General features: G+C 40.2%; 1 protein-coding gene across 6 annotated transcripts in view; it reads right to left on the bottom strand.

The window, feature by feature from the left end:
• LRRC9 (leucine rich repeat containing 9) overlaps positions 1-13,678 on the bottom strand; it is an 86,169-nt gene that overhangs the window by 13,324 nt on the left and 59,167 nt on the right. For 5 of the 6 annotated variants that reach the window (XM_043548931.1, XM_043548927.1, XM_037901163.2 and 2 more), the window contains 6 exons: positions 13,187-13,295; positions 12,586-12,725; positions 8,979-9,115; positions 7,792-8,009; positions 7,535-7,603; positions 4,225-4,350 (listed from right to left, as the gene is read on the bottom strand). In XM_043548931.1, coding sequence (XP_043404866.1) covers positions 4,225-4,350; positions 7,535-7,603; positions 7,792-8,009; positions 8,979-9,115; positions 12,586-12,725; positions 13,187-13,295 — 799 coding nt within the window. The remainder of the gene's footprint in view (positions 1-4,224; positions 4,351-7,534; positions 7,604-7,791; positions 8,010-8,978; positions 9,116-12,585; positions 12,726-13,186; positions 13,296-13,678) is intronic. The other variant, XM_043548930.1, reaches the window with a different exon arrangement.

The following is a 13,678-nucleotide window of genomic DNA, read 5'->3' on the forward strand; positions in this document are numbered from 1 at the left end:
TGGGAGGGACACGGGGCCAATGGCAAGCGGGACACCGGCCTGCAGAGGGTGCTCCAGAGGCTGGAAGAGCTAATTCCCTGAGAGACCAGCAGGAGGCGCCACAGGGGTGAGTCCCGCACTGTGACATGAAGTGTTATTTACTCCTTCTCATAACACACGAACTAGGGGCCACCAAAGGAAATAGGCAGCAGGTTTAAAACAAACAAAAGAAGTATTTTCTCACACAATGCACAGTCAACCTGTAGAACTCTTTGCCAGAGGATGTTGTAAAGGCCAAGACTATAACAGGGTTCAGAAAAGAACTAGATAAATTCATAGAGGATAGGTCCATCAATGGCTATTAGCCAGAATGGGCAGGGATGGCGTCTCTAGCCTCTGTTTGCAAGAAGCTGGAAATAGGCGACAGGGGATGGATCACTTGATGATTACCTGTTCGTTCCCTCTGGGGCACCTGGCATTGGCCACTGTCGGAAGACAGCATACTGGGCTAGACAGACCTTTGGTCTGACCCAGTATGGCTGTCCTTATGTCTCCTGTTCTTTCCACAAAGGTTGGGCTCTCAGTGTCCCCAGATGTGCACATCAACCTATCAAGACAAATGTAACTATGGTTGTGTTTGCGGGCAGGGACGGGTGGAAATGAGCAAAATGTACAACTGCACAAATATTGCTCTGATCTGTCCACTGCTTTAGGGATGCCAGGACTGCCAGAGGCACCCAAACTAGAATGTGCAAATAATGACAGTTTGGGCGTAAAACCAATTTTAATCTTCCCTGAAGAGTATGGAGCCAATCTTGCATGCCAAATGACATAAGTACAAAGGGCCATGTGGACAGCAACTTCAAAACATACTCAGAGTGTGGAGAAGGGGCAAGATTTTAGAACTAATGTGGATTTTAATTTGTATAGGATGAGTCCCAGATGATCGAAGAGACATGGTATAAATTGGACACGACTAAGGACTTGGTCTTCTGATTTGCCCTGCATAAGCGAATAGTCCCGCTAAGGGAGATATTCCCTCCATCCTAAGATATGGCAGTAATGGCGGCATGCATTTGGTGAATATATGCAAGGCACAGGACAGGCAAAAGGAGAGGACTGTGTATTGCTAATGTTGGTCTCCTACTACAAGTCTCAACAACTTCCAGTGGCTCCGCCACAGTGCCATATGGAAGCAGGTGTCCTGAAGACTGAGGGCAGCAAACCAGTCATCGTGATCTAACAAGGGGAGGGTCACTAGGGTGACCATATAAAACCTAATATACATGACGTACTCGTTGCCATTTCAAAGATCAAGTATGGGTTTTTGACCCCACCTTTCACTTGGGGGATCAGAAAGTACCAGGAATAAAATATCATCCCCCAATTTTTGAAGAAGGACTTCTTCTATGACCTTTGGAGTTCTTGATGAAGTAACAATTTTTGAGATGGAACCCTGAAAAGGGATGGGAGGAATTGGATAGTATGTCCTACTCTCAAAGTGCTTAAGACCCATTTGCCTCCAGTTATGGCTTCCCAATCATAGCAAAAGTGGGACAGTCTGTCCCCAGAGAAAAGGAATATGAGAGGGAGATTGCTGGTGGCTAGAATGCTGTCCTTGAGGCAAAAGTCAAAAGAGCTTTTCGCCCAAAGCGGATTGAGGATGAGCTAGCTGGTTACAGGTGGAATCAGAGAACCACTTCCTCTGTTTATGCCTCCTCTTTGAAAAGGAATGCTGCCTAGAATAGGCAGGGTGCCTGAAATACTGCTGGAAGTATTGAGCATATTGTTGCTGACCCCCGCGTTGCCCTCTCTGGATGGCTGGGGTACAGATCTCTCCTCCTCCCAAAAGAGCTTAATGTAACACACTTTAAATAAGCGTTGAGTCTCACTGGTTTTCTCAGAAAACAGAAACCACCTATCAAAGGGGAGGTTTTCTATATCACGTTGAACTTCAAGCGCTATGCTGGAGTTCTGTATTTAGGAGGCTCTTCTCATTGTTACAGCTGACGCCATAATCCTGGAAGAAGCATCTGCTACATCAAGCGCCAGCTGGAGTGATGTCTTGGCTACTAGGTAGCCTTCTACCAGGAAAGCCTGACATTCCTCCCTCGCATCTTCCAGTTCCAGTTAATGTGTTCCAGTTCACAAAATCATACTTAGATAAAAGAGCCTCCTATTAGCTATGCGCATTTGGAGAGACCAGGTGGAATAAATCTGTCCATTAAATCCAGTCTCTTGGCCTTTTTCTCTTTGGGAATCAATTTGTACCTTCCCTGTTGTGTCCTCTTGTTTGTGGCAGTAACCACAAGGGAGTTTGGACCTGGGAGAGAGGAGAAATATTAAACGCCTTGAATGGGGACTTAGTACTGCTTGCCCACATGCTTAGTTAAGGGAACTAAGGAAGCTAGCATGTGCTGCAAGGTCTTCACTGGCTCCTAGAGAGGTTCATTTATAGGGAGGGCAATCCTCCCTGGGGATGAGGACTGAAGAATGTCCAAAAGTCTGAGTATTCTCTTAGACAAACTAAGCCTGGATGCCCAAAGCTTCTGCAGCCATCCTCCTTAGGAGGTCTTAGTAAGACTTATAGTCTTCTGGAAATGGGGAAGATGAGTCTGGGACTATGGACTGATCCAATGAGGAGGATGACAGATGTTGTGTGAGTGGATCCTCCTATGGCAAGTCCTGTTCCTGTCACTTTGCTGTATCAAAAGCTTATCAGTCTGGTATTATCAGAACCAAAGAGGACAGTATATTTGTGTGGAAGTCATTGTAACTGTCAATATTGAATCATGAAAAGAAAAGGAGTACTTGTGGCACCTTCGAGACTAACTGTAGTTCACGAAAGCTTATGCTCAAATAAATTGGTTAGTCTGTAAGGTGCCAAAAGTACTCCTTTTCTTTTTGCGAACACTGAATCATGGTAATAACATTGTACTTGTAATAAAGTTGGATTTTCCTGCAACTTTTTATAAAAGTATCAGATGAAGGATGCAATTAGTAAGTTCCACATAAATACACTTCTCTCCATGCAAAAGGCCTCCATACACCCCTGAACATATCAGTCCAAATTCAGCCTTGCTATAAGTGGTTGTAACTCCTTCCACGACAATGAATGGAGTTATACCTCCTTACACAAAGGACTGGTTTTGGCCCATTAAGCCTGCATCTGAAATCCACATTTCATGAAAACTTGAATTTCTCTTAAGATTCATAGATGTTAAGGTCAGAAAGGACCATCGTGATCATCTAGTCTGACCTACACAAACCACAGAACCTCGCTCAGTAATTTCTGCATCAAGCCTGTAACCTCTGTTTGAGCTAGAGTCTTAACTTGAGCACAATTATATTGTTGGTTAAATAAGACGCAAGATCATTGTACTAAAGGACTCACCAAATAATGTCAAAATTAAGTGTATCTTATAAATAAGAGAGGCAGACCGAACAAAATAAGGCAGTCAAACCCCTGTTTTTCTCTGAAAAGAGATTTAAGACTGTCATGGGTGGCAAGAGATTTAAGGGTAGTAGTGAAGAGCAAAATAGGTACCAGTTCAGTTTGTGATGCATCTAGTAGCAAAAGAGGCCGATGCAATTTTGGACAGCATATGCAGAGCCATCGTTGTCAGGAAGTAGAAAGTAATAGTCCCAGACTAAGATTTTCAAAGGAGCCTAAATTAGTTGGGTGCACAAGTGCCTATGAAATTCAGTGGCGACCTTATTTCTTCATCTCAGCCCTTGTCTATACAATGTTGTATAATAGCACCTGGAGCGTTCATTTCTGTACATCTCATTACTAGAAAGCCATTTACAAATTGAAGGGAACATAGGGAAAGCATCAAAAATGATCAGGGGCTAGAGATTTGTTTTAGGAGGAAAGATTAAGAGAGTCTACAGAGCAAAGTAGAGAGGAACATGCTAAGATTCTACAAATATCTGAGGGTGGAAGGAGGAATTATTAGAATAGTAAAGGTGGGTAAAACTAGGGGCAATAGAACTAAATTAAGGTTAAATTTAGGCTGAATATCTGGACAAATTTCCTGACAGTAAATTCTACAGTGTTAGGTTATGCAATAGCCTCTTAAGTGAAGTGGTGGAAGTTCCACTACTTGAGACTGAACAATGCATAAAGGTGTATGTGAAAACAATCCTTCATTAAAAGAGAGGACCTTTTGGATCTAATAGGTCTTTTCATTTCAAAGTTCTAAGATTTCAGTTTGACTCTAATAATGTTGAATTTTTCTTTACTTGTTGTTCTATTAAATGAAGCTCAGCTCTTGCCCTCTCCTCCGTGCTCACTGTAATTCCATCTAACACTTGCAGGTTGGGCAATCGAAACACAAGCAGTGGACGGTGGGACATCTTGCGAGTAACCTGAGGAGAGACAACATAAGTTATACTAAAAATGGAATCCTGATCCAGAAGGATAACCTGAGAATAACTTGCCTCAAGAATGAATGTCTGAACGAAACCAGAGAGCTAAAAATGAATGGATATGACAATGCTCTGTTCCTGTCCCAGGCAGTGTTATAGACAGAAGAGGACATAAAAATTGATATTCTATAATTTAGCACAAAATAGGACTGAAAGAGGAAAGATAAATATGTTATTTGAGGATCTGTAAATAGGGTTCTCCTGTTATTCCACCCTGTTAGTGTCTGAACCCTGCTGACAGATGCTAGCTGATGCTTGCTGATTTATGGTAGCAGGTGTACCTTGTTAACACCACCTTGGATATGAGAGGTGAGAGTGCCCCTCTGAATAAGGATTTTAGGGTTTGGAATTATGCAATTCTAAGGAAGGAATGCCATAAACAGCCAAGTCTGGAGAGAAAGTTTGGGTAGGAGTTGATGTTGCTTGGCTTCCTGCACTTCCTGTTGGGCTTTCTGCGACTTCATAAATTGCACCCAGGTTTTTTCCTGCTTTTACTGGGCTACAGCATGAACTTGCTGGAGTTGATTCCGCTGGGTTTTCATCCATTTCAGAATCTCATTCCTTTTCCCTTCTTACATTGCTCTAATACAGAAAGTTTGAAAAATCTCACAACTCCAGGAAACATATTTGAAGAAATGGCATTTCCACCCTGCTACAAAACACAGCCAGCACATTGTCTACAGGGTCAAATCTCACCTCTTTGAGGGGTTTCTCTCTATTAACAAGGTAACACAAACAAACAAAAAACAGAAAATTTTTGCCACCGTTCCAGATTCAAGCACCTGCTCAAAATTCTGCAAGGCTCATTCTAATACCACTACTGTGGCTTTTACAATTAGCACATTTTAAAAAAAAAGCAAATCATAATACCTTTCACTTTTTACAGTGTCTTTCATCCAAGGATCTCTCAAAGGGCTTTTGTAGGTAAAATATTTGTAGGGAGAGAAACTGAGGCAAAAAGAAATTAAAGGCCAAATTTTTAGCTCCTGACCTTAATTTGAGAGGTGCAAATAAATGTGTAAATAATTTTGTGCCTGAATTATCTGCATCCACAATTTAGATCATTTGGATGTCAAAGTGCTTTAAACTGCAGGTCTAAATAAACAGAAGTCCAAAAATTGGGCCTGAAATTATTTGTGTCCACAAATTTGCACTAGCAAAATCAAGGCATGGTTGAGGTCAAACTGAAAATTTCTCCCGAGAGATTTGCTCATGGTTATATAGCGATTCAGTGGCATAGACCAGAATAGAACCCAGAGGTGAGAACTTTTATTGCTGTGCTATAAAAACTACCTGTAGTATGTCACCGTTTTAATAGCAGATTCTGAATGGTCCAAAACCAGTGTAAAGAACAGTGGAGTACATTAGTAAATTAAGCTTTGGTGAAGTCAAAACTCACTTCAGACTATCCAGCGGTTGCTTGATGCGACATTCTAGCGTTCACTCTGCCTTTCATGCCACTCCCACCAGACCTGCCCTTTAATGGCCTAAAAGAATCCCGTTTTTGGCAATATTGTATGTTTCTCTAATCAATATTCTTATTTTTATATCTTAAAGGGTATAAAATAAAGTATATTGGGGCAGATCCTCAGTTGGTGTAAATTGTCATAGCCCTATTGAAATCAATGGAGCAATAATAACTTTAACCAGCCAAGGAGCTGCAGTATAAAACTAAAAACTTTTAAAAGCTCTAACACTGGAAAAATTGTGACTTACCTGTCACCTACAAGTGTCCTTGCAGGCTACAGGCCTGGTTTTTGATAGGTGTGACTTTACCAGTAGTGTCTTTTGGTGTATAATGGTTCCTGCTGATCAATATGAATTCTAAACTTTGTAAAAGGTAAATATAACGTTCCTAAAATGCCCCTTGCATTGTTTATACCTACTGATAGTCTGTTCTGTTAATAGATTCCAGCTGATGCAGAAAGCTGCTATTACTGTTCTCCTGTGCCTGGTTTATTTAACTATATGATCCCATTTTCAAATGTCTTCCTTGGCTAGCAGAGAGGTTTCACACTGATTTTATACCATTGTAGCTTACCTACTAGTACTGGACCTAAACAGCAACCTGACTTGCTTTTTCTCTGTGTCCCTAGCTGATTTTGTTTTTTAAGGTCAAAGTCTGCAGATTTACTAACTGTAAAAATAAATGCAGACACATTTAGGACTCTCGCTTTTGTAATTTGATCCTGCGAGGTGCTGAGTATCTCCTGAGAAGCCTGACGTTGTAAACTCCAATGATACCAAAAGGAGTTGCGGGTGCTGAGGATCAAGCCCTGGTATTTAGATCTACATGTATAGTTCCAAATTTGTTTTCCTATTAGAAAGTAAATATATTTCTGTTTTAAATTCACAACTGAAAAGGTTTTGTTTGACACTGCTTTAGAGTGTGCTAGTTATAAGGCAAATTACATAAGGCTGCGATCCTGCAATCCTTACTCAAGCATGTGGTCCCAGTCAGATCACTCCTGCCCCTTTAAAGTCAATCAGTATTTGACTGATTGGACCCACTCATGTCTGTAAGGGTTGGCAGGATGCATAGTTATATATGTGTAGGACCAAAGACACAGGACCTTCCATGTGGAAATGGTTGAGGCAAGTTTTTCACTTCTATTTTATAATCTTATAAACTTTGTGTTCTCAAGGAGAGAAGAAGCCAAACAATTGTAACCAGAGACAAATTCAAACGTAAAAATCCTGATGGACGTCTCATGAAGGGCACTGCATAAATGAACATTATTATTATCAGGGAACATCTTCTTACAGTCTATAAAAAACGGTTCAGATCTCCTTTAACATTCTTTGATCTATTTCATAGACCTGACCTGTTTTGGATTAAAAAGACAGCTCACCACCACGCACTCACTTTCTGAATTTACCTTGCAGCACTGAAAAGCATAATATGTAAAAGAATGATTGCACTCAAATCACTCCTATACCAACCTGACAGGCACTAAGAGATGAATCAACATCCATATGATGACTACAAAATGGTAAGTGACTGGAACTTAGTAGTTAATTAAGGAGAAATTCCCAATTATAATGAATTAGAAAGGTTAATTACCCACAACATAAACTTAAATATACATCTAGTTTACACGATCATACAAAGTAACATACTCACTGGATTTCCATATATCGAAAGCTCTTTAAGACTAGAAACAACTTCAAGTTTTTCCAGTTCAGACAATTCCTGTTCACAAGTTAAAAAATAAGTTATTTGCTATCACATTTCAAAACTTCTGAGCCAAATTTATTTACTTTGGCCAAATGCAGAGGTCTTTACCCAGGCAAACCCACTGAAGGTAATGAGTTTTGTCTGAATAAGGATCTCAATATCTGGCCCATTGAATCTATAGTCTCAACACCAATATATTTTACCTGAATTTTATTAAATCCCAAGAAAAGTTTCTGTAATTTTACTAAAGGCTGTAAATTGTTCAGTTCTCGTAGTCGGTTTTCCTCTAGGTGAAGTGCCAAAAGGGAGGTCTGTCGAGCAAAGGAGCCCTCTGTAATTGTTTTGACACGATTATGATCCAATACCAACTCCTGCAGAAGCTGTAGACCTTCAAGTCCTTCGATTTGACTGATTTCATTACCTGATGAAGCAAGATTATACGTGGAAAATGAGATGAAATACAGTTGGTATTCGATTGTAACACAAAACAACCTTTAACAAAAACAGGCTGTGGTAGAGAACTTCCCAGATTATCTATACACTGTGTAAAAAGGCATTTCTTTTGATCCATTTTAATGCTTTTTGATCCACTGCCTTCCAATACCACAAAGTGCCTCTTTGTTACTGTGTTACAGAAAAGGATGTATTTGAGTGCCCAATGGGCCTTCTCTATGCCATTACAGCTACTACAGTGTTGCTCCTTGAACTTTTTCCTTTGGGAAGTACTATCTTGCTTTATATTCCCCCATGCTTCTAGAGATCTGAATGTCCAAAATTGCTTGGCTAATCTCCATTTAAAGCAACTTATCTTTCTAATTAATAGTTAGGCTGCTGAAGAAGACTAAGATCAAATCATTATTGCTGTTCAAATGCTGTAAAATAGCTGGATTTTAATACTACAGTATCATATATGTCAGGATCAATCTCTCAATTAATGGTTCCAATCTTACAAGTACTTACTACCATGAGTAGTCCCAATGATGTCCAAGGAGCTAAACATTGCAGTAAGTGCTGTGGGCAAGATTCTTAACTGAGATCCAGCCCCAGTGGCATAATGGGGACATATTCTAGCTGCAAATAGCCAGAGAGGAATTTCTTTGGCATAGGAGAATACCCCCTGGCATAAAGCTGGCAGAGGTATCTTTCTGCACTAGCTGTCCCTTCTCTTTTCAGTGCAGGGATGTGTCAGGGTTGGGGAGGGATTATGAGAGACTGTGGTGAGGGACACTATTCTATACCTAAACCAAGGGCATACATTAGAGCATCCCCATAGCTGAGTTGAGCTTGGCCGTGTGTTGGCCAGTGTTTGCAGGACTGGAATCAAATTAGCTTCCCTGTAAAACATTGTATACTAGCTGCACAAATATAAACAAATGCTCTTATTACTTACCCTGTAGAAACAGCAATTTCAAATTTTTTAGTCTACTAAGTTGTAGCTGGGCCAAGTTACTAATTCCATTGTAGCCCAAATGAAGAACTTCTAAACTTTGCATTATTGGGGGCAGATTTTCACCAAATCCTGCATCCCTAAAACAATTAAGCAAGTAGGAACATGAAGCCAGATAATTTCCAAACATTTTTCCTTGTAAACAGTAATTTAAGCATTTATCTCCAATTAACATCAGTTATAGACACTTTACTAACTCAACCAGGTTCAATAGAAATTATACCTGTCTACTACAGAAAGACTAAAAAGCACTGAAAAATCTAATTTTTGAAGTTTCAATAGCTTTATACAGACTTCTACGCTTACGGAAGGTAGGTCAGGTTTTACAGGATGCAGACCATGGAAATCAAACAAACATGGAAAACCACTCTTCTGCCCACAAAAGGCCTGAATACATACAATGGCAACAGATGGCAATTGCTGTTTAATTTAGTAAAATATTTATGTAACCTTTGGCTGTATTCTCACAAGAGCCATGTGATGGTGTGGCAAAACCAAACAACAGCATGTAATTTCTGACTACTTTACTTATAAAAGCTTCATTTTTGTAACATATGACCATAATGAGGGAGTGTGGTATGACAGATTGAGAAAGGCATTGGCAGGAACTCTTGAGTTCTTATTTCAGCTTTGCCACTGCCTCTTGACCCAATCACAGAGGTAACTAAATGATTCCTGGAGGCCCAGAGCAACCTGAATTCTCATTAAACCACTAAAATTAGTGGTTGCTTAGGTGCAAGTGATCATGACTGGATTACACTGTTATGTGCAGAGTAAAGCTCAAACCAGTGATATATATACACATATTACTTTAAAAAAGCCAATTTCACAAATCTAATAATTATAAACCAGATCAGCTGGAAGAGAGAATTTAAGCACTGACCAAGGACAGCAACTGTGTGCGGGTTGCAGAGAAGGCACGGGCACGTTAAAGGGACTTTTGGGTTGCTGGACTTAAGAACGTGAGGGGAAAAGGACACTGTCCAACTTACTTGGGGGTGGGTCTTTTGCTCATGGTTTATGTTTATGAACCCTAGTTGCGGTGTTTTCCCAAATTAATGCTGAGTTACTTCCCTCCTTTTATTAAAAGTTTTTGCTAGCCTCAGACTCTGTGCTTGCTAGAGGGGAAGTATTGCCTCTCAGAGGCACCCAGGGGATGGTATGCAATTATCCCAGGTCACTGGGTGGGGGCTCGAGCCGGTTTTGTGTTTGTATTGTTGAAAAGGAACCCCTAGCTACTGAACCTGGCCCTTGTTGCTGCTGGCTCCACCTGGCAGAAGGGATACATTTGCATAAGTGTCACTGAATTAAAAAGCTAGTTTTCTAGAATATTTCAAAGGCTAGTACTGAATACAAAGCAGTTACAAATTAAAACCTACATAAATGTACATTTATATCTACTCACTATGCAGTACAAACTGGTCAGCAATCTACTGCTACTGGTGCACAACTTTCAGTACGAGACAGATCTGGTCAGTACATTTCAATTGAAATGCTTTTGTAAACACTTGTGAGACACTTTTATATTTAAGAATATGCAATATGAAACCATTAATGTTAGTATACTGCAAAATGTTGATATTTGCCATTTTTGCTGCATGCTGAACGGCTTACTCATTTCTGAAAAAAATAGTTGTCCATTCAAAACCAATAAAAATCTTATAATACATTGTCATTTGGCAGCTTTGATCAATAAAACATAACATTAAGGTGCTGAAATGAATAAAAACTGTAGTCATAGTCATAGTGAAGTGTTTTTGGAACTGTGCAAAGAATGACACCTCTCTCATTTTGGGTACCATTGTTTCACTTTGCCTACAAGCTTACAACACCACTTGACAGCTCCGCATCATACCTGACCCTAGTGTACATAAAATAAGCTTTCAAATAATATATGATGTGGATGTGTGTGGGGTAGGGTACAATAAACTCTTCAAAAAGGGTCATTTTTCAGAATTGTCACATGCCTATTTCAGCCAGTGCCCTTTTCCCCCAAAAAAACTAAAAAAAAAACAACACATGCTTTTGTACAGAAGCTTCCCATTCCCTTCTAAATCTTACTGTTCCCCTAGAGAAGGAGAGTTTGGGACAAGAAATAAACACATACATATACCAATTGAACACAAAAAATGAGGGTAGGAAGAGCTGGACACACATTTGAGAAATACACATACACAACCAAATCTTACATTTCTCTGTGCTGCTCTGTCACTAATAATATTTCCTAAAAGCATGGAGGGAACTCTGGGTAGCAGCTTGGCAAGTCTTGTTTGATGGGATTGGACTGAAATTGGCTAGAGACACTGTCAAAGTTGTAAAGACCTGACTGAATGAAACCTGACATGTTCCTGAAGTTTCAGTCCTGTTAGAATGCAAAAATAAGAAATGCAAACTGAAAGCTGATTTGAAAAAGTTCTTCAGGACATAAACTGACCTAATGCGTTGGTGCCAAAAGAAAGGAAAAAAATCGGTATGGATTTCTGCTGCAGGGGATGAGAAAAAGAGCTCTTTAGGAGATGAGATAGGAGAAGGGATTATTGGCAGATAAAAGACTGCTCTGACTAGACACAATATTAAGAAGGAAGTTTGGATGAATATGCAAAAGCACTGCTTGACTCTATTGTACAAATAGTAGCATGAATCAGTCACTAGGGCATGGAGCTCACTGATTCGAATAATTGGTTGTAACTGCTATCAGAATACTTGCATGTCTATAAGTAGCTGAGTTTTCACAGTTTTGGCTCAAAGAGGTGTACTATTACCTCAGTGTCAAGATTACAGTGATTCAATATTATAGCAGGACTTTATATAGCTTTTAAAGATTTCAAGTACCTAATGTCCCTGATAGGCCTGATTAGAGACCTATAAACATGCCATACCTGATCAAACCAGTGACCATGGAGTCAGATAACTTGCCTGTGATCCATGCCAAATGCTTGAGAGGAAGGCAAACAAGCCCCATAATATATCGGTCCAGTTATGCAGTGCTGTACAAGGAGAGCGGGAGGAGAGAAGACTGGGATAATTAGTTTGACTTCCATGGGTCCAGAAGCTGATGAGATGGTTAGAGCAAGCAGCACTTACTTTCTGTTCCTGGCTCTGCCAGAGATTCAGCGTGACCTTCACTCAATTTCTTGGTGCTTCAGTTTACCAATCTGAGTCAGTGCACTCTAGGGTGTCTCTGAGCCACAGAGCTAAAGGGTCAGTGGCAGCTGAAGGAGTAGCCACTGCTGTTGCAGATTGGGAGTAGCACACTTTTCCCTCCTGAAGAGAGTGGGGAGAGATGGCGCAACCCTACACTGCCAGTCCCCCTCCCATCCTAATGGGAAGAAGTGAGCCAAAGAGCCTAGGAGAGAGACCAGCTAGATGCTCCCAATGATGTCAGCAGTGCCTGAGTGGGGGGCAAAAGGCCACCGGGCTTCCTTGCCAGAAGACAGCTCACGTTAGGCGGGGAGAAGAGAGCATCCCAAACTCATTGTCCTCCAGGGACTGCCTTTTTCAGCAAAAGAATAAAGGAATTACACAAGTTCATTTTAAAATGTGACAGTACCTGCTTACTTTTGAAGATCCTTGCTGTCCATAGCCACTAGAGGTCACTTTCTGGTACAGCTGCTGTCTGTTTGTTAAGTGATTTTGAGGCTTTTGTCTGGGCAGTACTGATTCAATGTGATTGTAATTCAGACACAATATCTGCATAAAGCAAACCACATGAAATGAAACAGAACACTGCTCTGCTAATATAGTAGCAAAGGTGCCAGTTACAACATATCTCTAGTCTTTCAAATTCAGATAATGAGGCAATAAGAGATTGGCTGCTGAATCACTGGTATTTAGGGCTTCAAAAATTCTTGATGCAATAGATAGGCTAGTGGTCAATTTATTTCAACACATGGTTAAATAAGTGGTTTTTAGTCTTTTCGGGACTCATTTGTACCGTATGAATACTGCTGACTGAAATAACTTTAGAAAGCTCTATTTAGTAAATTAGTACATAATATTATATTATATAACGTAATAAAGATTTCCCCTTGCTCTATTATAAAAGAAATCTGTCAGGCAGGAGTAAAGAGATTTAGAACTTTATATAAAGAGAGAAGATACTGTCACTATAAAAATAGGAAAGAAAAGCACAGAATGAGTGAGTAACTCACCTTGACATTAGGCAAGAAGATTAAACCACTGAAAGAGGTGAGATTGTTGTTCTGTAAATTCACATTACAAACATTTCTAAACTGGTCTGCTGGTACAAGATCCACCGTTCTGAATTGGATAAAGAAAATAATTACAGAAAAAGGTATCATGCGACATAGATTTCCAGAGCAGGTCTACTGATGTTAGATTTCTCACCAGAAATCTAACACCTTCCTTTTACAGGAGCATCCTGATAAAACTCTACAATAAATACATTGTGCTGTTTTCTCAGATGTAGTAATACAGAGTTGATATAACTTCTATGTTAAAGGCAAAATCCACTTCACCCACATAAAGTCTGAGTATTTACACTTTAAGTGTGTGAAGTATGAGAGGTGAGGGCTTGAGGAGGTGAAATCTACCCCACTGAAGGTATGCTGCAGACTCCCATGGCAACCTCTCCAGTGTATGGGCTGAAATACTGGCTGAAGCCCCCTCCATGCTGTTTGCAT

This window comes from Chelonia mydas, chromosome 6 (assembly GCF_015237465.2).
Source record: "Chelonia mydas isolate rCheMyd1 chromosome 6, rCheMyd1.pri.v2, whole genome shotgun sequence".
Taxonomy (NCBI): Eukaryota; Metazoa; Chordata; order Testudines; family Cheloniidae; genus Chelonia; species Chelonia mydas.